Here is a 26,852-nt window from a genome sequence, read left to right as displayed (position 1 = left end):
GGCTCCAAATTTTTGCAATTGAGAAGTGATCTGTACATGCTGCCTTTATTATCCGAGTATTTGAGATTAGTTTTGATCATAGATAGTTTGTACAGCTCCTAAAATTTTAACTGTGAACGTACGAGGATAGTTCAATTTGTTTTTGCCCATGTCCTTTTGTTCCCCTTTTGTTCTCTTACCTATATGAGTTCTTGTGCATGAGCAGGAAAAAAATGTTTAGGATATACTTATTTTATTAAAATAATTTAATTTATATTAAAATAATTATTTGATTTAAAGATTAGTGGCATCAATTACTTGCTAGTTATTTTTAGTGTGCTCTTGCGCAATTGTTTTTTATTTTTTCTAATATTAACTTTGCACACAAGGTTCGGCTCACCAGCTTCTTAAGGTCGTGATCAATACATGGACCGGGTTCAGCATCTTGCCCCAACTCTCTAGGCATTTATATGCCTTAGTTGGGTCCCAAAGTAGATCCCTTTCATGGACAAAAGCTCTTTGCTTTGGGCATCACCCCAAAGCAACATTATAAGGGCTTGAAGCCTTGAACCTTTAAAGCTGCCTTAAAGGAGGAAGTCATCAAAATAAATATTGGAGAGAGGTATTGGACTAGCCGGTAACAGACGACCCCAGAATTGAGAAAGGTATTGGACTGGTTTATCCAGCGGAAAATTCAGGACCTACATCCATCTAATGTGAACCACATACTTCCAATTAATTTATAGCTCTATGTTAATTTATATGCCCATAGGCACCTCTGAGAGAACAAACAGCCAGATGCAGAAAACATTTTTTTTCTGTCAATGTTGAAACTTCAAAAACTTTGTATGAATGGAACGAACTATTTCATAGTTGTGCACTCTTTTATGTCTATCAAACTGGTGCACAATAGTAATGAAAGGTGTACATCCAATGTTGGAGCAAATGGGGAAAAAATAGAAACCTTGAAAAGAGGATGGCTTCAAGGCATGTAGCCTTTCCCTAAGGCTTTTTTCTCTCCCACCAACCAGGTATGCAAGAGGAATATGTAATAAGACTTTAGAATATAATGAAGCCCAATGTTTGATCACGATTTTTGCACTAACGGGTCAAACCAATGAGCATTCGCCCGTGTCAAGAGAATTGAGTTGATTTGATAATAATGGTGTATTGTGTATTTTGATATAGAGGTTTAATTAGCTAGCATTTTCTCTCAGAAGCATGTATCTTTTCATCAAGCATATTCCTTCTCAAATATGACAGACAAACACTTCTTTCGACAAAAATATGTCAGAAATACGTTAGGACGTTGAATTATAAAATTGTGAACTAATTTATTTAAATTTTTCAGGAAAACTATTTGAAAGAAGACCCAGTTTCAAAATTCTGACGTTCGAAAAAAGACTTGAACTAGTCCCAGCTAACCAACCATCATAATGGTTGGTTAGTTGTGAATAAAAAAAATTGTTATGTTTTTATTATTTTGAAAATATCTAACAATTCCCCACCATTTTCAAAATAAGTTGATTTTATCATATCAACAATAATTCTGAAATCTTATGCATAAATAAAGATATCTTGCGGTTTGAATCTTCACTTAATGAGGATAAGTTCAAGCAAGTCAGAGTGGCATGGTAGACTAATCTTTGAACTAGCGATTCTATTGAACATATCTTCACACATAATATTCTTGCACCAATGAATGCTTGAATTAAGCTGACACTTTTATGGTCTACTATGTGGATCCTTTTTATGAGTGCTTTAAGAACTCACTTCATACTCACATAGATAGACTCTATCGAAAGTACCCCATAACTAAAGCACTTCAACATATTTCTATTATAGGTCTATTAAGAGTATTTAGCTCATCCTTCTCTTTATACATTATGGGACCCAAGAACTTTCACCTTGGGATGGTATTAAAATCAAATTATAGTGCTTGCAATCACTCTTGTGATGTACTTTGTCTCATTGAACTAAAGATTTGATGTTATATCAAGCATTGAGTTGAGGTTCCATCATTGGTGATCATGAAAAATGGGCCTAAGTCCCATCCCTTTTGATGTTTTAAGCACCAAATCCCTAGCAACTCTTTTTATTAATGGATCTGCCAAATCTTGACCCGATCTTACAAAATTAATAATGATCGCTCCATTTGTAACTAATTGTCTTACATAGCTATATCAGTCCAACATGTCTAGACTTTCCATTATATACTTCATTATATGCTTTTGATAGATGGCAATGGTTTAGACCATTATAGAATCTCATATAAGAAATCTCTCAACCATTTTACTTTTTTACTTGTTAAAGCAAAAGCAATAAACTCTACTATCATAATGGAGACTTCTATACATATTGTTTCTTAGATTCCCAAAAAATTGCACCCCCACCAAGTATGAAGATCCATCCACTTGTTGAAGCATGATCTTCTTTATTTACAATCCAATTAGCATCCATACATCCTTCTAAAATGGAAAGATATTCACTATAATGAATACCATAATTCATAGTTTTTTTTAAATATTTTAAAATTTTATGTATAACATGCCAATGTAAATTATTTAGATTATTCATATATCTACTTAACTTTCTTGCAACATAAGTAATATCAGTACAGGTCATAGCATACCTTAAGCATCCAATAAATTTTTGCATATTCTAATTGTGCAACAGGCTTTCTAGTATTTAAAATTAATTTAAGATAGGATCAAAGGTGTAGATACTAGAGTACAATTTAAATAATTAAATTTTTGCAGTACTTTTTTTATATAGTGAGACTGAGATAAAATTAAACTATCATTATCTCTAAAATTTCTTATTCCTAATATAACATCGGCTACACCCATATCCTTCGTGGCAAAATTAGAAGATAAAACCTTTTACTATGCTCAACTTATTCTAAATTAGTACCAAAAAATAGCATATCATCTACATACAAACAAATAATAACACCTTCTCTATTATTAAATTTACAATATACACATTTGTCATATTCATTTATTCTATAGCCATTTTCATGCAAAATTTGATTAACATTTTGATGTCATTTCTTAGGAGCTTGTTTTAATCCATATAAAGATTTAATAAGTTTGCATACTTTATGTTCTTGTCCAGAAACTATAAACCCTTCGGGTTATTCCATTATACTTCTTCATCTAATTCATCATTTAAAAATATATTTTTTACATCCATTTGATGAATAACCAACTTATCAATTGATGCATGTGCAATTAGTATTCTAATAGTTGCAATTCTAACCACTAGTGCAAATGTATCAAAATAATCAATTTCTTATTTTTATGTAAACACTTATGTCACTAATCTAGCTTTGAACTTATCAATGCTTCCATGAACTTATCAATGCTTCCATCTACTTTTACTTTCTTCTTGAAAATCCATTTACAACCTATTGTCTTTAGAACCTGGTGAGAGATTAACTAATTTTCAAGTATTATTGCCCACAATAAAATATATTTTTCCACTAATAGCTTCTTTTCAAAAGGCAATATCTTGAGATTTTATTGCCTCTTTATAAATTGCAGGGTCTGCTTCTATATTAAAACAATATGGTATATGTCTACCAAAGGATTTTCTAGCCCCTTACACTAAGAACATAAAGAAATCCAATCCAAAGATGTGATTTCTAACTCTTTTACTTCTTCTAGTTTCAAGTTTTTCTTCTTTGTCATTCTCTTATGAAAGATTATTTTGTTCTAAAACATTCTTTAGGTCTAGAAATTGAATTAAATCTATTTCATCAAATATGGCATCTTTTGATTCAATCATGGTATTGATTGTTAATAAGCCATTAGGTTTTATTACCATGAACCTATATTTATTATTGTTTTGTGCATATCCTAGAAATATACATTCAATTCCTCTTTCGCCCAACTCTCTCTTTTTGGATTCAAGAACCTTTACAATAGCCCTACATCCCCAAACTCTTGAGTAGTTTAGGTTAGGGTTGCTTTTCTTCTAGAGTTTATATGGGGTTGTATTGCTTCTTTTATTAGGAACTCTGTTTAATATATGACAAGCTGTAAACAAAGCCTCACCCTAAAAATCTTGGCCTAAATCAGAATTAGAAAGCATTGCATTAATCATTTCTATGAGCATCCTATTTTTACATTCTGATACGCCATTTTGCTGTAGTGTGTAAAGTGCAGAAGTTTCATGAACAATTCCAATGGATTCAAAATGACTAGGATCATAGTATTCACCTTCTCTACCAGTTCTTAAATTTTTTAGTAAAAGATTCATTATGCAATTCTACTTCAAACTTGTAAATTTTAATTTTTTCTAATACTTCATATTCAGAATGCAACAAATAAATATAATAATACCTAGAATAATCATCTATAAATATTACACAATATTTCTTTCCTTTTATGGTTGGTGTATTATGCAAATCACACACATCGCTATATACTACTTCAAGCAATTTTGTACATCTTTCTACTTTAGAAAAAAGGATTTCTAGTATTCTTAGTAAGCATGCATGTTTTACATTTATCAATATTTTTGTTAAAATATGGAATTAATTCTAGTTTAACAATATCATGCATTCTTCTAAAATTTACATGACCTGAATGATTATGCCGTAAATAAGTAGATTTAACAATATAAGCACAAGAAGCTTTATTTTATTAATACTAAGCTTGAACATACCCTCATACATATAGTCTTCCCCACAAAGATTTCATCCTTGGATAGAATAAAATTATCTCCCTCAACCACTAATTTGAATCCAAATTTTTCTTAACTTTTGGTACATAATACGCATCATTAAGAGTAAGTGTCTTTCCAAAAGTGAATTCAAGTTCTATGGTTCCTTTTCTCTTGGCTTGTGCAGTGGACAAGTTCCCCATGTAGAGAACACTTTCATCTTCTACTGGTTCATATTTCTTGAATAGATTCTTGTCCTTGCATTTTGCCTTGTGGCGTCCAGGTTTTCCACAATGAAAGCATGCACCTTTCTTCTTCTTTGTAAATTGGTGGGAGATTGATAGGCTTTCTTCTTTGTGGGTTTGCTTAATTGACTTTTCTCAACCATATGGATTTTGGTGACAAGCATTTTGCTCCTTGTTTTCATCTTGTTTGCAATATTCCTCCTCAATATGAGATGGTTAGCTAAGTCCTTAAAAGAGATATCCTCTTTCTTATATTTTAGTCTTCTTTTAAAGTCTTTCCATGATGGAGAAAGTTTATCAATAATAGAGGACACAATAATGGTTTCATCCATATTCATATTATGCAACTTATAACTATTAAGAATAAGCTCTATCATCAACCATCTTATAATTATTAAATCTGCTAACGAGGAACTTCTTACTGATATCATCTTTTGACATCTATTTTCCTTCAATTTTCTTCCATAACTCTTTTGTAGCCACGTGCATCTAACATCTCATTAAGAATATGTCATCTGCATATGTAGTCATCATTATCCCACTTCTGTTTGGTACATATTTCTACCCTAGTTTCATCTTTATTTCCTTTTGGCCTTGGTGTGTTCAGGGCATAGATAACTTTCAGAGTTGTAAGGAGAAAGTGCTTCTTCTTTTTTTTTTGCTAAAGGAAAGGGGTAAAGGAGAGGAAGGGACAAGCCCATCCCCGCGTAGCAGCCCCCACTGGGCCCCCGCCCCGCCAGGAGAATGTTCGATGCGGGCAGAAATGGCCGTGTGTTGGGCACCCCGACCGGTTTTACTCATACCCTCCCCACCCGTGAGCCCGGCTCAGCTACTCCTCTGAGCTCTGGCTCGAGTCCCACGTGTGAGTACGTCACACCCGGCACCACCCCGGCTACTAGCGGTTCAAGAGCGGTCCTACACCACAAGTCCAAGCAGTGGCCAAAGTAGTGAGCTTCGGTCCACAATTTAATCGTCGCCGCAGCGATTCGAACTTGAGACCTTGTGGTTAGAATTGCTGCCCAGTACCACTAGGCTACCACCTTGGTGGTAAGTGCTTCTTCTTTGCCATCTCAAAAAGTTTCCTTCTTTCTCGAAGTGTTGCAAATGCCATTTGTTGTAGAATGAGATAAAGTCTTAAGATTCTTGGATAAAAAAGGAAAAAAAAATAAAAAGCTTGAAAAGAGAATGACTTCAAGGTGTGTAATATTTCCATTTTCTTTAAGGCTTTATTCGCCCCCACCAATCTGGTTTGCAAGGGGAATATATGATAAGCCTTTAGGATACAGTGGAGCCCACCGTTTGATCGCGTTTTGCACTAACGTGGCAAAACAATGTGCATTCACCAATGTCTATAGAATGAAGTTGATCTGATAATAATGATGTATTATGATATGCTATTGTGTATGCTGATATGGAGGTTTAATTAGCTATTTATAGAGAAGGCTGAATCTTAGGATAGACACTTTCTTTTCTAAAAAGACGCGGAAATCATTTTTGTCTAGAAGTGCATCTTTCCACCGAGAACACATCCCTTCTTAAACAAAAGAGACTTGAACTAATGCTTTTTTTCTGAAAAAGCACCAGCCAACCAACCACCATAAAGGTTGGCTGGTTGTGAATCAAAATAAAATGTTATTTCTTTATTATTTTGAAAATATCTAACATCTAGTCCAATCTTCGTCTTTATGATCACATTTTTCAAACAGATGATGTTCTTCCTCTGGAAGACAATACACTTGCAATAAAGTTTGGAGCAGTTAATAATAAATTCAACGCATAAAACAGTAGCCAATCTTGTTTGAAATATATGGGTCAATATTTTGAGGTCGTGGTTGTTTTATATCGACCTAATGTCTTGCCATACGAAGATACATTCATTATTTTGAAAAATTCTTTTAGCCTTACATGTTTACCGACAGGGACCTATATATCTCAGTCCATTCACCATAGATTTCTGAGGTGGAAGTCGAAAGCTGGCCTGCTAGCATCAAATTCTGTCAATCCGTATGTCATCAGACAGCAGCATTTGCCATCACACTGTCAATGGATAAACCTCTAACATGAGCAAAGGTTGTAAATAATTACAAATTCTTTAAAACTTGAGAAAAAACGGATGTAATTCAGGTCAGGAAACCAAGCTAAACATGGATGCTTTTGAAAACAAAAGACTCACCACGGCCTTCAAAAGTATTTTCAAGATTCAACTGCTTTATCTAGATTAAAATTTTGCTTCACTTATTTCTAAATCTAAATTCTCAGTCCATCTTTAGTTAAATAACTCTCTTCAACACTTCTAATGCTATAGATATTATGGTTTCATGTACAACATATATCTGGGTTAATCAGACTGAAGCATACAATGTACGCAAGACTAGTCGCAATTCTCAGATGAAACAAAGTTCATATTAGTCATTTGTAAGAGCTTTGCATCATTCAATCATCATATTGTTCCTAGTGCTTCTGCAGATCACCCTGGCTTATTATTGCTGAGTCATTGGGGGTGGCGCCGTTGGCAATGGTGGTTGGCTAAAGAGACCGCCCACACCATCTGATGCCTGAAAACCATGGTAGGGATTTGGCGCACTCAGGTAAGGAGGCATGCCAACCATTGGGTAGCTCGGCAGAGGCGGCGCTGAGCCGTAACCAAAGGGTACTCCCGTCATAGGTCCGGCAGCTGTCTGCATAAGCTGTGCTGTGGTTGGTGGAGGTGGTGGAGGCACAGGTGGCAATGAAGTTGGTGGTGGCGGCGGCGGCTGGACAGCGGGGCTTAGTTGACTCGTAGGCGGTGATGGTGATGGTGGCGGCGGCGGCTGATGCAGCATATCAGGATGTGGGTATGGTGGAGGGGGTGGCTGAGTCTGAGACGGGGGCTGAGACTGAAGTGGTGGCTTGAAAGAAGGCACATCGATATCTAGCTTAGGCCTCTTGTTGTCAGAGGGGTACTGCTCTTTCACAGTCTGACCAATGACACCCTCTGAAGCCAGGGAGGAGAGAACATAGCTGAGCACCTGGGCGGAGGAGGTGGATGCCGCAAGCTTTGCTGCCACTGCAGCAGCAGCTGTTTTCCGATACTCTTCTTCTGTGCGAGAAGAATGGTTATTAGCAAGAGGTGCCTCCTGGGTGTACCTGAGTGGAGTTGATAGTGCTTTGTCTCCTATGCCAATATTGGATGGGATGAAACCAGGAGGGGCATCAGATAAGGCTGATAATGATTCCTTTGGTATCTGCTCAGGGGGCGACTGTCTGATGTTGCAGTTGAGTTGCTGCTGGCAGATGTTGCCTGCTTTTTCATATCGTGATTGCACAGCCTGAGAAATCATAAAACCTTAAGTAATATGCATAACATCGAAAAAGGAATTTGAGAGAGCATTTACTGAAAGCAGTCCATGCATGCAGCAACTAAGTGGTTCCCCACAAGCATGACCATCTACACTTGCCCAAACTATTTGTCTTATGAAATTAAACAATTCGCCTCTGATTTCTTCTCTACAGATTCTTGCAGTCTCAAAAATGGTCAAAAGTTGATTTAAATACCTTACATGCTTCATTCAAGAATTTAGGAAGGATGAAGATCTATAATCAGATTGTAGCAAAAGTCAGATCAACTGCAATGAGTACTGAAACATTCTATTAACATGAACAGTGAATAACAGAACCAGCACTTTGGAAGTACTATGAATAATTTCCTGTTAATGGTCGCTATCAAAGGGCATGTCCAGGGTCAAGACAGAAAATACTATATAAGCTTGTCTGATGACTTTTCCATTTCTCCTGGCACCACCATATAATATATTTACATATAACATATCCAGTACCTTAGTAGTAAAATGCAGACAATTAATTTATAGTGATAAAAATTTTTACTCCAGGGCATTCTGTACAGGTAAGTACAAGATTCATAGACTACACAGGCACCGTTGGCTACCATGTATTGCTTTTGACTACAAAAGAGTGGAATGATGAAGGATAGCTGGTAAATCATTATTCAATGAGAAGATGATAGAAGCAACAGAATATTTCAAGAAGTGGCTCAGAGAAAATTTGCCAAGTTGGGGTCTCTTGAGGAAGAATAATATTGTAGCATTAGGAGTATAAAATGATGAATATCTCAATGAGTAGGGACCTAGTCATCTACCATGAATACCAAAGGTAGAACGATCTTCAAAAAGAAAATGTAACCAGGGTTGGGGGTGAAGGCACCCTAAGCTCTTGTGCCCACAATATTAATCTAAAGGAATCCGTTCTCAACAAATGTTTACAAACTAATGCAACAGAAGTGGCGTAAGACTGAAGTAGTAGCCTAGGGTTGAGTGGATTATGGTACAGAAGTGGCATGATAGCATCATGAAGGTGAACTAGATTTGTGCAAAGTCAGCCTGGACCTCCTAGCCCAACCCCCAATTTCTGTTGGTCTTGGGGTGGGTTTTTCAGCCCATTTGCTGGGCCAGGCCTCAATATTTTGGGCCCAACAAAATTTGGGCCGAACTTGGGCTTGTATTTTGTCAACCCAGCCCAACAATATTATATATATATATTATTTTTTTTTTTTTTGAAATTTGAAATTTAAGAGGAATCAGGGCCCTAAATCCCTCAAGGGAAAGGACCTCAATCTCCTCTCCTTGATACACAGACGCCACCAAGCACACCACCAAATCCACACTGACAGCCACCTCCTTATCTTCTTCCTCTCTCTACTCTTAGCACTTCCCCCTTGCCCGTCACCACCACGTCACCGCTACTCCTATCTCTATGCATCTGCCCCAATCAGCTACCGATGCTCCTCTCTGTCTTGGTGCCTCCTATCACCCCCAGTTGTCGCCGCTCCTCTCCATCACTCTCAGCACCTCCCTCCAAAGCTGGCCATCACCCCTCTGTCCCATCCTATGTACCTCTCATCCAAGCCTGCAACTACTACCACCTTTATCTCTTTCTCTCTTTATGCACCTCCCCTTAACCGGCCAACTTCACTGCAGCCTCCCTGCTTCCTCCAACTAGCTTAGTTGGGCCGGGTCGGGCCCACTCAGGTCCAGTTGAGAGTAGGCTCGCCTAGCCTAACTTTTACCCGAGTCAGGTGGATCAGGCCTGGGCCTTTTAAGTTTGTGCTAGGCTAGGCTTGGGCTCTAGATTTCAAACCCAAAGCTGACCAGGCTCAGGCTTGGCAAAATTTTATTGATATCGATCCCAGGCCTGGCCCGAACCTGGCTTAACCTGACATATGCTTAGTGCAAATATGAAGTTACTAGGACAAGTGCCCAATCCCTTATCCTAGTGGCCTAGTTTGTGTAATCCCGGTTATAAAAGGAATCTCACCGTTACAAAGAATAAGTCATGCAGATAGGAACAGATAAAGTATAATTTATTCAATTGATTGATTCCTTAATAATAACTATTGGTTAAAGTAATAATTATGGTACATGACCATTAATTTCTTCTTCTCCAGTGGCTCGTCTAGCTCCTAAATCGCTGACTACTACCACAGGATTTTCTGAGTTCACCTTGACAAAAATGAATCAAGATTACCATTCATAAAAGTTGTATCTACATCAGGTTAAAAGGTTTCATATATAGATATGCATGGAATTCACTCAGCTAGGATTATGATGTTGTCTAATACATTTATGAAAAACAGAGGCTATATGCATTTGAATCAACAGATAACCAACTCAAGGGTACTCACTAGAATATACAGTCTTTTTAAAATCTTTGGAGAAAGTTAACATCTCCACAAAATCACATCAGAGTAAATAACTCACAATTTCAACAAACATGACTGCTAAAGTGCAAGAAGAGCACCTGAAGTTCATTACGGACCGTTTCAATCTTCAACTCCTGAAAAACCAATTTAAGCCAGTTATGATAACCAAACTAGAAATATATCTAATAAAATAGTACTCCATGCAGTTTTACTATACTTCACGTCATCATTAGATGAAGATCCATCAGCTGTCCTACCTGCTCATGGAGTGCCTCTCTTAAATGAGACAAAAGAGTTGTTCTAGATGTTTCAGCTGCTTTCAGTTGTTCTATACATTCTTTTAGTATGCCATGCTGCACCTGCATGTCCGCCACAATTGCAGATTCGCTGGTGTTACCTATCCATTCATAAAAACAAGTAATTCAAAAATTCCACACTGGAATATGTAAAGTAAGTTGGAAATGCAGTGATATCATGAAAAATGAATGTAAAACATGTTCACAAGAACCGAGATAAGAAATGTCATGTTGGTTGAGTGACAGCTCAATATATTACAAAACAAACTTCATTCTGAAGAAGTCAGAATATCAACAAATACCACACAGTCGGGCACCCAATAACTGCCATTCTAACCCTTTACCATTTAAGGAAAGAAAAAAGAACACTAGAAGGATAATATCCTTAATAAAACAAACTGGTTATTTGAGTTTATATTTTAATGAAATAAAAATTGGGAAGAAGAGAGAGATAAATTGAATGAATAAGGAACCATCTTATTATAGATGATAGATATCTCAGTGAAATGGCATGTGTTGACAATCCATCATAAACCACTGATCTTCGAACTGCAAAAACATTACTAAGTCACCCATCGACTCCTTTTGCAACATTAGATAGAATGGCAATTCTTCGACAAATACTAATCCATCTGTTTAAAGATACTATTCTGGTTTCTTCAAATTCTACTAGTCTGCATGAATAGCTAGAAAAATGTTTCCAACATCAAAGGAGAAAGGCCTCTGCCTTCATGATTCTTCAGAACAGGTCAAGTCAAACAGTATCTTAACCATTTAAAAACAGAAAATAGATTACTCCTAACTAGCTAGATCTTGGAGAAAATAGAGGCACTTATATAAGGATATAGTTGCATTTATAAACAGATCCAGGAAATTGTGATGCAAGCCATCTCTCCCTTTTTCTCGCAACCAAAATCCAACAAATAATTGCAATTCATAGTAATTTCCAAATGGACCTCATCTAGTGGATTTATTTGTTTCGCATGGAGTCCAAAAACTGGGGCGTAAATATTAATGTTAGGCAGATGTCTGAATGTGTTCATTTAACTGAATTTTAAGTGAGACGTGCATAAGGAGATATATCTGAGTGAGGGAGGACCAATGGAGACTCTTTTTATCTGGTGAAGGGTAAATGAGAACAAAAACAATACACTTGCTCTCTTGGGGCAAAATCTATATCAGGTTGTACTTGGACAGAACACAACAATTCATCTACTTGCTTTTCAGGTGGGGCTCATCAGGTAGATACATCTTCAGCATGGGTTCACAAAATTTGATACGATCAACTACTTCCAAGAAATCAAAGCTGCTCATGTATTATAGTGGGTACCATATCTAACAGGCTAACTAGTTTCATGTGGGACAGCATTACCCATCTTCCATGTGTGGATTAGTAATGCCTCTTAAGTACCCAATCTAGTTTGGTGGGAAAATGCAAGCTAAATGTTTAAAGAAAAACAATGCAACATTCTTCTATGATAAATTTCCCCAGATGAACACCACAAACAATTTTCACGCAATTAAAGAACTTGGACATATTCCTGAGGGTAGAAGACTACTACAATCACTTAACATAGTCAAAGAATAGGTATAAACATACACTTAATAAATTAGTTCTGCAAATTTGCAAAAAGGGAAACAACTGCATAATTGTAATCACACAAGCAAAGAGTGTGGATCCATCTTTTGAAGTACTACGTGATGTGCCCATGGCAGTCATCAACTGGCACAATACCATGCCTTGAATTGGGGCAAATAATGAGTTAGTGCCCATTCTTACATGATACAAGGGTAGGCATGCTGTACAGCATGGAGTGACACATCAATAATTCAATATAATCTATGGAAAGATCGTAAGACCTAGATTTTTCAGAATTAAACGGCAATCGATGTCTCACTCATAATCATGTTCGAGAATTAGCATTAGATATATGGTACGCCACACCATACCAAAACATACGGTACGAGGCATACCGTATGGTACTGGAACGGTACCGGTACATGGTACAGGGCGTACCGACATTCGGTTCGCCGAACTAGCCTCCATACCGTCCATATTGACACAGCAACAGAGTGGCGCCGACATAGGGCCCGGTACCGAGATGGCATACCTTGATTAAAATATTTACAAAGAAAGTTTCAAGAAATTAAATATAATCAAGCTTTACATTGAAGAGTTTCTACAGAGAAAGACAAGGTTTAAAGGATATTCACGAGTCAACATATACCTTTAAAGAAGAAAAATTTATTTTCATCAAACAAAAGAAGGAAAACCTACAAAGATGCAGACAATCAGTGCATCATTATTTATTACACAAGATCAGGAAATAAACATATTTTAAAAGTGATAGAGCATTAAAAATCTCATTTATAATATAGAAGCAGCAAATACCAGGCAGCCATGACAATTTGGATCCTTGAAAGACAACAAAGAGACACTGTTGCATGTATTTTATCATTCTTGTAAGTCTCTATATAGTGCCTCTTCCATTAAAGCGTGCCACAACTCTTTCATTTTCCTTATAAAACAACTCAAAGTTTCAAAAAAAAATTCTTTACCTATAAGGTTATTAAGCTTGAGGGTGAGCCTTGGCACAATGGTAAAGTTGCTTTATTATAACCTGGAGGCCATGGGTTCGAAATATGGAAATAGCCTCTACACGCAAGGTTAAGGCCTCATATGTCTGACCATCCCCAGGCCCCACAATGGTGGGATCCTCGTGCACCAAGCCACCATTTTTTATAAGTTAGTTTTAACACAAGTGATGTCTAACCTAAACCATTAATCATAATCAGGTATAAGAAATCAGTTCACATGACAACAATTATTTGTAAGCTTAAACAATGTCATAATTATAAATATTAAAAAATAGATACATTAATATTTATAACACAACTCAGTCAGAAATTATGACATGAAAGTGGAAGAAATTTTAATATGCTTCAGATATCCAAGAAGATTCCAGATTCAAAAGGGGCACCAAACAAATAAAAGGTGTGATGTAGGATATATAAAGATGATTTTCTCTTTATATGTAGGAAGCATGCATATTTCTGACATCAAATGTAACATAGATTCATGTTATTAGTTTATGAATTAGATTTTCTTCAAATAGTATAATACATATACCATATGCTTGTTTATCACCAGCAACATGCATCTTTAGAATGACTTCAGGATACTACATTTTTTTAGCAGGATCAAAGATGTTGTTAGGAAGTCCAACACGCATCTTTTTGTCATGATGAAGCAATCAAAAATAATTGGCATAAGTTTGAACTTAGAAGGATATAGCAGAGAATGGAGTAACATATATGACTCCAACTAACAAAGTTAATGATATTATTGATCATATATATCAGTTCATTATGAATGGTATGATTAATCTAACAGACTAACACGTCAACTTCCCCAAGCAACTATAGCATGATTCCAACAAAACTTGCAAGAAATATGAAAAAAATAGCAAATCCCAAGTATAAAATGTTCAGATGTCATGCAACTGCAGTAAAAAAAACAAAAAGGAAATAAAGTCCTCCTTATTGAAGTAAAAAGAAAAATAAATCCAAACTGGTAATAAGAAGGTAGCATTCACCGGAGTCAAAGTCCTTTTCCACTTTGTCAACAAAGCTAATTGCAGTCTGGCATTTTCCAAATAAAGCATCTTCATCCACGTTATGAGCATGCCCATAACTTGAAATGAGCTTCTCCAGCAGTTCTCCACTAGGCTGCTTCTGAAAATATCAAACATGCAAATTAAACAAAAAAAGCATGTGAATTTATATGTTTATGCATATACACTTCAGCATACTAGGGCATGCTCACACTGGTTAAGATGTGGTTGAAGTTTCTTACCAACTTGTAACTAATGCCCTTTCCATTTTTATTTCTATTCTCCAAATTCCTTCCCAAGAGCTCTTCCTTAAGAATTTGTCCACGAGAACCAAAGACTTTACGTTCTTCCCATATGCCAACCTGGAGAGAGAAAAATAGTAGAGAAAATCAGAAGATAGCATCAAGGTTGGCCAAACTGACACAAACCAGGTGGTTCAGGCTATACTGAATTGCACTAGCCAAGAATTGAATCGGTCCCCCTCCCCCCCTAGGATGCCCTCCAAGGATTCTCTCTCCCCCCATTCCGCCATTAATCGGAGCTTCAAAGCTCCATCGCTCGCTTGATTGATTGTTCTGCTCGTCGGATCATTCATCCTGCTCGCCGGATCATTCGTCTCGCTCATCCGATCGATCGCCCCCCTCTATTTGCTGCCCGCTTTGTTTGCCCCTCTCCTTTCAAACCTAAATCCCCTCCTCAACATCCCCGGCTGACCAAGTAAGTCTCCCCTTCCCTCCCTCCCTTCCTCTCCCTCTACCCCTCTCTCTCCCCACCCCCCCCCTCTCCCTCTACCCCTCTCCCTCCCCCACCCCCCTCTTTCACTCCTTCTCGCCCCCTCGACAATGACGAGAAGGGCTCTTCGAGCCCTCTCGCTCTTGAACTCTCTCTCCCCCCCAACTCTATCTCCTCCCTCTCCAACTTTTCCTACTTCCCTATGACCTAGAATGGCATAGTACAGGCTCGTACTGTGCCGAAAACCTGTTGCCGGCCGATACACCCTTCGATATCAGTTCGGCAAACTATGGACAGCACATAAATTGCATTGATAGAAATAGCAGAAAACATGACATTACACTCGAGATACGAAATTCCGATAAAAGAAGAAATAATCTTTCTATATTCAGAATTTATTGTACGAATCAATTGTAAAATGACTCATTTATGTCATTCCTTACAATTTATATGATTTAGAAAATGCTATCCACAAACATCAGTACCTATCAACAGTCGTTATAGCATAATTTTTCACTTGTGCTCTATTGTAGAGCACCGGAAGTTCAAAATTCAACTGACAGTTTAAAGGGTGAGGGAGATTTCTATGTGCATTCATAAACTACATCAAAAAAATGACACTTTTAAATTTCAGAATATTCGCTGCAGATTTTGACTGTCAACTTTTTGGACCAAAATACCCTCCTTTCTCCGATCTAGTGGCTAGAATTGTGGGAGGAACTTCCTAGCCCCAGTCTCTAGGACTGCAACTCCAGCTAGCTGGGTCAGATTGAGGGAAAAACCTAACAAAATCTAAACTCTATATCTCCTAATCATAAACCAAACTCAAACCAGTCTCATGTTGGGATTTCTCTAACCCAATACAACCCCACCTCATCATAAGCCATATTCAAGTTGGGTCAGGTTAGTGGGGTTAGGTTGGGTTGGGCCACATTAATCAGGGTTAGATTAGGTTGGATAAAAATTATAAGACAGAGAAAAAAAGTTTGGGACATTTTTGTTGGAGTAATATCTATTGTTGCAGCCTCAACCATGAGTCAATTTCAATAGTACACTTACACATAATTTAACAATAATTATATAACACATATAAATAACCTATATGAAACATAACTATGAACTGAAAACATAAATATAATATCTTTTCTATCCCATATACTAGGACAGGTCGAACTCGGGCAGGGTTCAAGCTAGGTTTAAGCTTGACCTTAGTCTAAACCAACTTAAGGTCGCGTTTGAATTTTTGAGCCCAATTCTAACCCAAATTTAGAAAAACCACGACCTAACCTAACTCTACCCAGTGAGTTGGGTGGGCAGGTTTGTGTTGTGCGCTTAAGCCCAACCCAAGTTGCAACACTAGCAATCTCTCTCTTGCATGCACCTACCCACCCAAACTTTGGGTGGTTCACCCCTGCCTTTGTCCACATATACACATCCACCTGCCTTGATTTTGGGCATTTCTCTCCCCCACACATCCATCCATCCTTTTTTTAAAAATCCATCCCTTATTTAAATTCTAACTTCCTCTTTACAATTTCCTTTTATTTTTACCAAATCTTGACAAAATGAATTCCTGTAACTAACAATAGCTGGATAAAACGAACTTCCTTTATATAAAGTTTTCCCCTTAAAGGAAAAACAAGTTGCTTGTTAGCATATGGTTCTTCTCAAAACACCTAAGCATATATGTAGGACAAATGAAGGAAGAGAAAAAAAGGAGTCATAGAAAGAGAATGAATAGAAGGTTACTAATTTCTTAGCTTTCCCTTTTTATTTTTCAATGCAATCTATTATTTATATTTTCAATAAATGAAGTAAAGAAATTAGAGTTTTCTATGTATTTTTTGTGACTAAATTTTGGGACTTCGCATAAGTTGATTTTTCCTGCATGTATTATTTATTGTTATATATAATTATTTCTTTATAATTTTCCTATCCTTAATTATCTTCAAAATTCAAATCATCATTTGATATTGCTCCAATAAGAATCTAGAACATAATAGACGAAAATATTCTACATTTTGATTGTCATTGTGTAGTAAATAATTTGTTGAAATAACTAAACTTGCCCACAGAATTGTTTTATTATATAAGAACAACTCCAATAAAAAATTATATGTAACATTACAACTTGCATGGATGCATTTATTTACGTTTCAGCAATCACTAGGGATTCCATTGGACCGTTATCATAAATTTACAACCACCCAAACAAACACTTAAGTTGCTGAATGCATTTATCTGCAAAGATTACAACTTGCCCCTCAAGGAACTCAATAACACTATGTATAACTATACTTAAAAGAACAACCCACCTTTCTCACCTGCAGCTTCTATTCATGTCATACAAAAAATAAGAATCTCTTCTAATATACACATAAAACCTAAAATCAGTTTGCTCAAGTTCTATAGCATATTCTTTCTCCTGTTGATCACCGGGATGGTAATGCTAAAAATATTTTGAGCATCTAGAGTAAAGAGAGGCAAAGAACAGGTTTGTTACCTCAGACCAACATAACATGCATGAGCAATAAGTTAACAACTAATGGTCCTCTGTATGGGGCATTGTTCACCCCACATAAAGGACCAATTGCTGCATTTCAAGGAAATGTTTGATTGCAGAGAAAAAAAGGCCCAAATTAATTGAGCTAGCCTGGAACAAACTACCATAACCTTTTTTAAGCCAGAGTACTTGTTCCTCCTTTCTGGCAGAGTAGCTCCTGTATGATTTATCCAAGTTAGGTGGGAAATGGGGTTTCAGCTCTTTAAAATACTCCTGTTGCCCCAGAAAAAATGTGGGTTCTGAAAAGTTGCTTGGCAGAAGAAGCCGGAACAAACCATGTTACTTATCCTTATTCTGCATTGAACCGAATAGGGTGTAAAGGTTATATATAATGGCCAAAAAGTAGCCATACTTTAGCTGACTTTATATATGGAGCTCTTTGTCAAACATTTCTAGTTATTTGTGATAGTACATTTAATATCCATAGTTTATTTAAAAAGAATATCATTTAAAAACTCAACAAATTAACAAATTTATAATATCTACAGGTAAAGCTATTTTGCTATGAGTCCCAGCAGTATTTAGTGAATTAAGATTCCAAGTAGTATCTCAGTGTTCCAAAAAAAGGCAATAAAATTAAGTTATAAATAACTGACATGGTTATGCCACCTAAATACTCATATGAATGTGGATACTGATAATATATAGGGATACAGAACTTTGTAAAATTTTGGGATAGCAATCAGCAAGTTGTTAGATGCATTACCAATAAGATATAACTATATTTCTACTAAAAATAAAACAATAAACAGTTTACCTTAATAAAATAAGGGATGATGAACAAATGGAATGGTGCACTTACACCTTAAGTACATCTTTCATCTTCAATACACACCAAATTATGTCCCATAATTTCTCATATGCTTTCTCCATGTTAATAGAAATCCTTCCAGGCAATAGCCTAAGCAAGAAAACAAAATCCGTTGATGACCTTTCTGGGTTCGAGCCAAACTGGCACTGCAGAATTGTCATCATTTTTCATAACCTTTGTCACATCACTCTCTCATAAATTTATACAAAGGCGAAGATGCTAATCCAACAATTTTTCATGCAACTATGTGAAACATCTTAAGCACACCAAATAGTTTAAAAATTGGCATATGATTAGTATACAGTTATCCAATACATTGCATTCATTAATGATCTGAAAGTTATAATGGCCAATTGTAGTAGAGCTACATGAAAAATACCACCTATAGAAGGAAAAATATCACAGGATTTTTATAGTATCTACTATCTATGCTGATATTTAGTTCTAGGTGCCCTATTATTTTGCTATATAATGCGAAATGCTTGCATGTTGGAATCTCTTTTCTTATCACATTTAATAAGTAAAACCCTGGTGGGCACAGGTAACATTGCTGCCTTGTATCCACTGCTATCATAGGGAATATCACCTATTGATGCTACATTGCACATGCAAAATACTAGAATAGCAATTTTACGCTTGTAAGGGCATCTAATAACATAACATGAAAGCTGCATAAAGTGTACCTTTCAATTAGCTCCACAAAAGCAGAACACAGATATTCCATGTAGATGTTACCTTCTTTTGTGATTTGTTCTCTCTTCACATTAAACTTCTTGTATTGCTTTTAAAGGAAACTTTGAAGGCTCATCCCATCAATTCTGATACCAAAGCCAAAAGTTTTCTTTTCTTATCTCTTTATGGCTCGTCAAAGAGCATCATTAAAACAATACATCCCTCGTAAATCTCATCATTAAACAACACATCCCCCATAAACCTCATCATTAAACAACACATCTCCCATAAACCTCATCACTCATTAAACAACACATCCCCCATAAACCTCATCACTCATTAAACAACACATCCCCATACCAAAGCCAAAAGTTTTCTTTTTTTTATCCCTTTTATGGATCGTCAAAGAGCATCACTAAACAACACGTCCCCATAAACCTCATCACTCATTAACCTCACCACATCATTAGTAAGCCTCAATTCCCTTTTCTTCCATCCCAACTTCAATGCACCACCCACCTTATATCCCTCTCTTAACGTTTTGCCTGCAAACAGGCAGGCTCTAGCAGTAAACATCATACTTAAATACATTCGCGCATTACAATAGCACCAGTGAAATGTCATACAAGATAAACATTCTGTCAGCGGAGTATAATATCTGTACTTCAAAATTTCAGAAGTCAGGGTACAAGTTTGATATTTTGACAAATGCATCCTCAGTGTGGAGAATAGGGATGGTGAAATACAAGTTATTCTAAAAATCCTTCACTCAAAAGAAATCCTAAACAAAAGGGAGATTCCTCTCAAGTAGTGAGGTTCCTCTATATAAGGTTGCGAAGTGTAAAATTCCTCTTCCACAGTTTGATTTATTGCTAATCTTGCTAAAACTACACAAGCATGATGACATAAAATACAAGCAATAAAATTGGCATGCACATTCATATGCGTGTAAATATAAATTTCTGAGGCAAATTTTGTTAGAAACTAAGAGAAATGCAGCATAGCCTTATCAAATATGGGTTTGGGGTGGTAATGCATATCCTACATGTACATGCATGAGTTTAGACGTCTAAATTTCATAATTATGCATTTGATACACGTGCACAGTTAAAAGACATTCAAGAAACCTAGCATGCACATGTATCTGTGCATAAGAAAGTCATATCGAGCAACTACTTTGTGAATCTTATAATAATTTTAACTGATAGTTCTGTCAATAAGTAGGTTTGGAAATGCATATTACTACCGAGTATGGATAGAAAAATTAACCATGTCATAACAGGAGCAACAACATGACCCACATACCAGTCTCAGAACAGTGTTTCTCCCAAACTCTCCCCCATGCTCAAGTACATCATTAAGCGCACCAGGAAGAACCCTCCAGAATTCATTAATAAACTCCAGACCCCTTCGCCTACTGTTCTGCAAAATATCATTGGCAAGATATAGAAAAGATACTCGCTGATCCCTTGGAGCACAACGAAATTGTCGATCCCATGTTTCCACAACTTGCCGCGCATTATTTCTATGGAAGATACACCAATGTGATAAAGCTTATTTGTGTTAAGTATGGCACTTCAAGATCAGTAAATGTATAAAGTGCTAGTGATCATTCTTTTCTAATTGATGGAACTCAAAAGTACAAAGAAGTAATCTCACCAAAACCATGTGTATATTAAAAAAGAAATAGAAAGAAAGAAAAAAGGGTGCTTATGTGCTTGCTTTAGAGCAGAAATGGTCTAGTTTATGTTAACTTTTAAACGACCCTTCCTGAAAAGAGAAGCAGGTTCATAATAATGAGGAATTTCACCAAAAACTTAAAAATCTTTTCAAAAGGAATGTAAGATGAAGTTATATTACATAATTTACTAATGCCATATATGCAGAGAGTTCAACAAGTTTAAAGGAAAAACACCTCAAATAAAGGATAGTACCAAGTTTTTAATAATACACTAAATATACATGGGACTACAAAAGCATCATATGTGGTGGTATCATACAAGTCCTTGAACTTACTATAGAAAAGTAATTCTCAGAAGATTGGATTCATTAGCTATCTGGCATCGCCTGAAGACCCATTAGGTGGTACTTAGCCAAGTTCAATAAGTAATTTCTGTGCAAGCAAAAGGAATGTGCAATGCACATGAGGAGAGCAACAAAGAAAACATCCAAGAGGGAGGGAGGAAGGGAGTTATCAAGATGTGAGTGTGGGGATTTGAAATCGAAGACTCTCTTTTAGAATCCCGAATTTCTATTTTCAGATTTTTTTACTTTTCAAAATTTTATGTTTGGATTCTCTTTCCTCTTGCCTTAGCAACAAAAGAAGCTAAATTTAATTTCTAATAATTTCTTGTTAACGCATCACAAATAATAGCACATAGTAAATAATATTTTGGTAGTAGATCCCTTGGTAGTGGAATTTCTATTTGCTGCTTTTTCAAGTTTATTATGCAACTCTCCTATTTACTATGTTAGGGCCCAACACTCATTACCATAATTTTGAATAACCATATAGAAAACTTTCAATGAAGAATACTAACTAGTATGCCCAGAAGACAGCAAAATGTTAGAGCTTAAAAATTGGCAGGACAACTCCCTAAAACAGTAAACTGGAAGTTGGAGAACACGGTAGACAGCTCCCAAGAAAAGAATGGTGGAGTACTGCTGATGGAGTATGCAGGGAAGTTACTGAAAGTTAAAAGATTGTCAAAGAGAAGTATGGTTGTAAGCTACCATTCCATCCAATAAGCCAAGAAAGGTTTGCAAAACATTCTAGAGAAATTCGTGCAAGACTAGTAAGGATGAGCTCAAAAGTTCAAAATGGTAGGTGGCAGCATTCTAAATGCAGACCAAACAGCCCCTACTCTATTCCCGCAACCCCTCTTCTTCTAGTTTTCCCTCTATCTTCTTCCTCTGTTTCACCTTCTCTTTCTCCTCTTCTCCTGTGCATTCCCTAGCACACTTCCTCTGCACTCCCTAGCCCTCTTCCTCTGCACTCCCTAGCTCACTTCCTCCCCTCAGTCCCATCTCCCTCCCCCCTCTCCCTCTGCATCTCATTTTTTTTTCTTCTTATTTTTAATAATTTTTTACTTTTTTCTAATTCTAAAACTTAATGTTATCCACTTATCCCCTTTATGTATTTTGTTTTAAAAAATAATTCTGAAATGCAAACAGCATTTGTGTCCTCATATGCACGTACATAACTCATATGCATTATGCAATATCCCATTTGCTCACATACACAGCATGTTTCAGAACCTTAGTAAGTAGCATTAGTTGGCAAGATTATTGTTCAAAGGATACATAAGCACATAATCAACCATTAAATATTTTTGCCTTGCTTATTCAGATTCAGAACTGAATCATTTGCTTAGTTATTTTTACCAAATCCAAGTAGAAGATATTATTGGAATCCTCTTGCTTAAGAAGATTGATGAGGAAAGAATCATTCCTATCGTTCGAGTAAGATGGTCACTTCAAAATCAGCTTAAACTTTCAGACAAAAGATTGTTGTGTTGCCAAAGAATAAGGGTTCAAAATCCAAAGAAGGATATAAGAATTTCAAAGGGACCTAAATTAAAGTTTGTTTTCTACAATGAAAAAAAGCATGCTTAAAGAATTGTCACAGATACACTTAACATGTGAAGTGTCTATGGTGTAGTCATAAAACAACACTTGATAGCTAACATGTGCATTGGAGGACCCCAAGCTTAAGAGAAAGGAAAAATGCACCTTGCAATCTCGTTCCACAAAAAGGGCCAGCACCTTTTCATATTTACCAAGTTATAAGATGCAAAGAAATTGTTTTTGGTTTTTATAAGAGGTGTGGGTCATGAAAAAAAGAATCAGGGTTTGATTGGCTTATTGGTAATGTCACTAAATCAAGTTTTAGAAAATTCTAGAGACTTATAGAATTCATTCTAGGGAAGAGATCTTGCAATATATTGCAAGTGGAAGAAATCTTATCTGTAGTCTCTTTTTTCTTTTTCCTTTTTTTCATTGGACCCCAAGGGGGGGGGGGGGGGGGGGGTTAACGAAAAGGAAGATTCATATTGGAATCAAGGATAGACATAATGGAGAAAATAAATAAACGATATAGAATTTAGTCACAAGGAAGAAGGTACTACCTTGGTTCATTAAAAGATGACTCAAGTAAAACAATAGCGTAGAAACAATAGCTAGTGTATTTTAAGATTTTTGGTTGTACCAAACTATCAATTAATTTGAAAATTTAAAAAAAAATGATAAAAACGTAAGTAATTATCCTTACACGTTCCAGACTTCATAAGAAAGCATTAAGTGGCTAATTAAATAGCCTTAATTAAATGTGAACCATTAACATTCTCAGTCATACATTTATTAAAAAAAAGAACTATCCATTTACTCCCTACATAATGGGATTGTGGGAAGGATACTTTCTATGCTCTGCTGCGAATTATTAAGCTTGGCAAGCTTCTCCACCAAAATTTGCCCATTAAATGAACTACTCATTTTTTTGCAGTCTAAAGATATACAAACTCAATATGATAGAAACCCTACAAGGAAGAAAAGTAAGAAAGGTCAGCTTATATTAGTTACTCATGTGAAGAATGTAAAAGAAAAAGAGACGATATATTGAAGAAACAATAAATTGTTTTCATATCAAAATGCGAAATCTGCCAATCCCGTGACTATCATTTATATTCTTTTCAAGACAACTTTAGAGATGGATGTCAGGGAGGTGTGAAGACTCATGATGAGGAAAGATAGGAGCCTAAAATAGTAAGGGTAGGCTTCAAGAGTGTCCTTCAGAGAATAGAATTATTTGGAAAAAAATGAGCATGGTGTTTGGACCTGTGACTTACCAGGCTTTGGTGAGCTGACAGTACATGTTCCAAATTTGTATACATCTTTCAGCAGATCTACTAAAAAGTAGCCTTCTTTGGTTATTTATCATCTTGGTGCAACCATTATATAAAGCTACATTCTAGCATGGCAAAGTTTGCATGTTCAATCCACCCACCACAGGAACATGCAAAAATAAATTTTGAAACCTATCCCTCTTTGTTATCTTAACTAAATATATAATATTGTGTATGCCTGTTAGGATGTATAGTAGGGAAAAAGACATGCATGTAAAAGAACTTATAAATCTGATGTGTATGCCTTTCTTCATATTGTCTCCCAAGTCACCCTTGAGGCATGTTTTACATCAAAGAATGACCCTTGAGGCAATGCCACCCATCATCAACCAAGCTTCACAAGCATGGATTTTTCCCTCAAATTAACCATCAGTCACTTGGGCTGTATGCTTTTCAAAAAAAAATTAAAAAAATGCCACGATTTAAAGGCTAATTTTCACCATTAATGATCACAATAGCCAGCAGAAGGTTATCTAAGATAGTGACAGAGGCCATCTGAATATGCAAGGAACCTAAATGGCAAAATTCATCACCATACAGCTTTGAACTTCTCGACGGTACCATCAAATTTATCATCTCAAATAACGCAATTTGTGCTACCTTTTAACTTTAAAAAAAAAAGAAAAGAAAAAAGAACCAGTCTTGATATGTCCGAACAATTACATAGCAATTGCATGACAATCAATTCTCAGGAAACGATTCCAAAAGAAAAGATCAATTTTTTATCTCATAAGAAAATATTTCACATGCCGCTTTTCTTCCCTAATGTATACCCCCCTGCCCCCCACCCAAAAAAAGCAAAATCTCTAAAGACAGCTAAAATCAACAAGAAAACCACTGAATTCGGAAATAGGGTTTAGAGAACCAACAAAACTTCTTCGGGGAAGAAAAAACAAAGAAAAGAAACGCTCAGGCAAGAAAAAATTAAGGGAATTGACCTGCTAATCCGAATGCTGCACGAAGAGAACCGTAAATCGAGTACGGCCTAAGCCCAACGGAATCGTTCATTCTTCTTTGTGACGGCTTTGGGTTGAGGAGGGGGACAGGCGAAATCTAGGGTTTTCGTAAGTTCTTAGCCGATGAAACGAGATGAGAATGATCGGGCTCTTCTCTAACTCTCGATCTCAAAACCCCTGGAAGAAGGAAGAGGAGCGCGTGGGGCTGAGAGAAGCTATGAGCGGAGGTTTCCTACCGTTTCTAATGAACGCGTGGTATATGACTCCTTTGTCCCCCAAATGCCCTTCTTTCTTCTTTAACTAGATTTTCGACTCGTGTGATGTATGTGAGAGGGGATTGAACGGCTGTGATATTCTCGTGAATTTGAATAAAAAATACTCACAACTTTTCTTTTTTTTTGTTTGGTAGGCCGGGTGACTTATTCAACACATGTACGGATTCATCCAATAAAATCGAAAAATAAAATATCATGGAACCTCCGAGGCAGCTTCCCATCCTCCACCCATACGGTGCTATTGGCGTGGTTAGCCACATAGATGGCCACCTAATCTGCAGCCCCATTGATTTGTCTAAACACATGCTTCGTCGGAAACAATCCCTCCATCTCTCATCATCATCCAGATATCATAAAATAATGGATGGTCACCAGCAGCGACCCTCGGACCCCTGGATGCAAAAATACTCATGATTCCGGCTGGAGAGCGGAGAACTTGTTCAGTTTATTGAATAAAAAAAAAAAGACATTCTTCGAGGAGGCCGCGGATTGGGTGGCCTCCTGTTATTAACTTGGGGGAAAAAAATGGTGGGCCGGGCTGTGAATTTTCAAGCCCAAATTGGCCCAAGAAGTGTACATTGCAACGGAAAGGTGGAATAGGATAGGTAACACGCTCTTTGGTTACCCCACTTCTAAACAAATAAAGAAGAGTTTATTTACTAAACACATTCATTAAAAGTGGGTGATAGTTAAATGAAATTCCGGTGACGTCCGGCTGGATCTAATAATAGCAGAGGTAAGATTATTGGATCCAAGGTTTATAAAGCATCATATGTCTTACGAACAACAGATGGTCTTTATCTATTGTCGTAGCAACAATAGGACATTTTGAAATACTAGTGAAAATGCATTTGGTTTGTAGAAGTATAATTAGATGTGTTGTAAGTTGTAATCATTTAGTACTCGATTTCTGTTAATTTTTCAAGGAATTACATTTTAGAGTCTAAATTTGTTTTTTTTGTGATACATATTTGAATTTGTATAAACCATGCTTAAAATTATCTTATATTGCCATAACATTGTCGAATCTGGTAACCAATTAAGATTACTCTAAATTTATGTATCTATTCTTTTTTTTTCTCGATTAAATCAAATCTAACGGAAAAAATTATAACAAAGTATTATTCGCATTGATTAGAAAAGATTAAAGTGACTCAAGCGAATATTATATCTAAGGGCATCATAGTGCATGAGGTTTTTGCCATTGTATAGCTTGAGAAGAGCCATGGCCTAATGCGAAAAGATTGTTTGCATGTTTCAAATATATCACACCCAGGTTATAATGAAGCAACCTTACTGTTGCACTAAGATCTGTCCTCAAGCAAGCAGTGTATCTCATGATGGCATTACAGGATTCCAAAAGGTGTGGATGCCATAGAGAAAGTTTCTTACAGAATTGTGGTAGGTAAAGAGAGGGTATCAGAGGCATTGCCAAGTTGTTCTGA

General features: G+C 36.5%; 1 protein-coding gene across 1 annotated transcript; it reads right to left on the bottom strand.

Annotated features, from left to right (window-relative positions):
• Positions 1-7,087: 7,087 nt before the first annotated feature.
• Positions 7,088-25,403, bottom strand: LOC103707837 (regulation of nuclear pre-mRNA domain-containing protein 1A-like). The gene is made up of 8 exons (XM_008792511.4): positions 25,115-25,403; positions 23,691-23,810; positions 20,581-20,828; positions 14,740-14,859; positions 14,480-14,618; positions 10,845-10,984; positions 10,686-10,721; positions 7,088-8,200 (listed from the first exon to the last, which is right to left on the bottom strand). The coding sequence occupies exons 2-8, from the start codon at positions 23,764-23,766 to the stop codon at positions 7,373-7,375; spliced, it is 1,587 nt and encodes a 528-aa protein (XP_008790733.2). The 5' UTR covers positions 23,767-23,810; positions 25,115-25,403; the 3' UTR covers positions 7,088-7,372.
• Between the last annotated feature and the right edge of the window lie 1,449 nt (positions 25,404-26,852).

This window comes from Phoenix dactylifera, chromosome 7 (genome assembly GCF_009389715.1).
Source record: "Phoenix dactylifera cultivar Barhee BC4 chromosome 7, palm_55x_up_171113_PBpolish2nd_filt_p, whole genome shotgun sequence".
NCBI lineage: Eukaryota > Viridiplantae > Streptophyta > Magnoliopsida > Arecales > Arecaceae > Phoenix > Phoenix dactylifera.
The sequence above is the reverse complement of the archived record's forward strand: the minus strand, read 5'-3'. Positions and strand labels throughout refer to the sequence as shown.

Coding starts and splice junctions, on each gene's coding strand:
- LOC103707837 (XM_008792511.4), bottom strand. CDS start 23,766: ATGAGTAGTTCATTTAATGGGCAAATTTTGGTGGAGAAGCTTGCCAAG. Junction 14,860..20,580: donor GAAACACTGTTCTGAGACTG/GTATGTGGGTCA, acceptor TTCTCTCTCCAG/GTTGGCATATGGGAAGAACG. Junction 8,201..10,685: donor CGGTCCGTAATGAACTTCAG/GTGCTCTTCTTG, acceptor ATGATTTCTCAG/GCTGTGCAATCACGATATGA.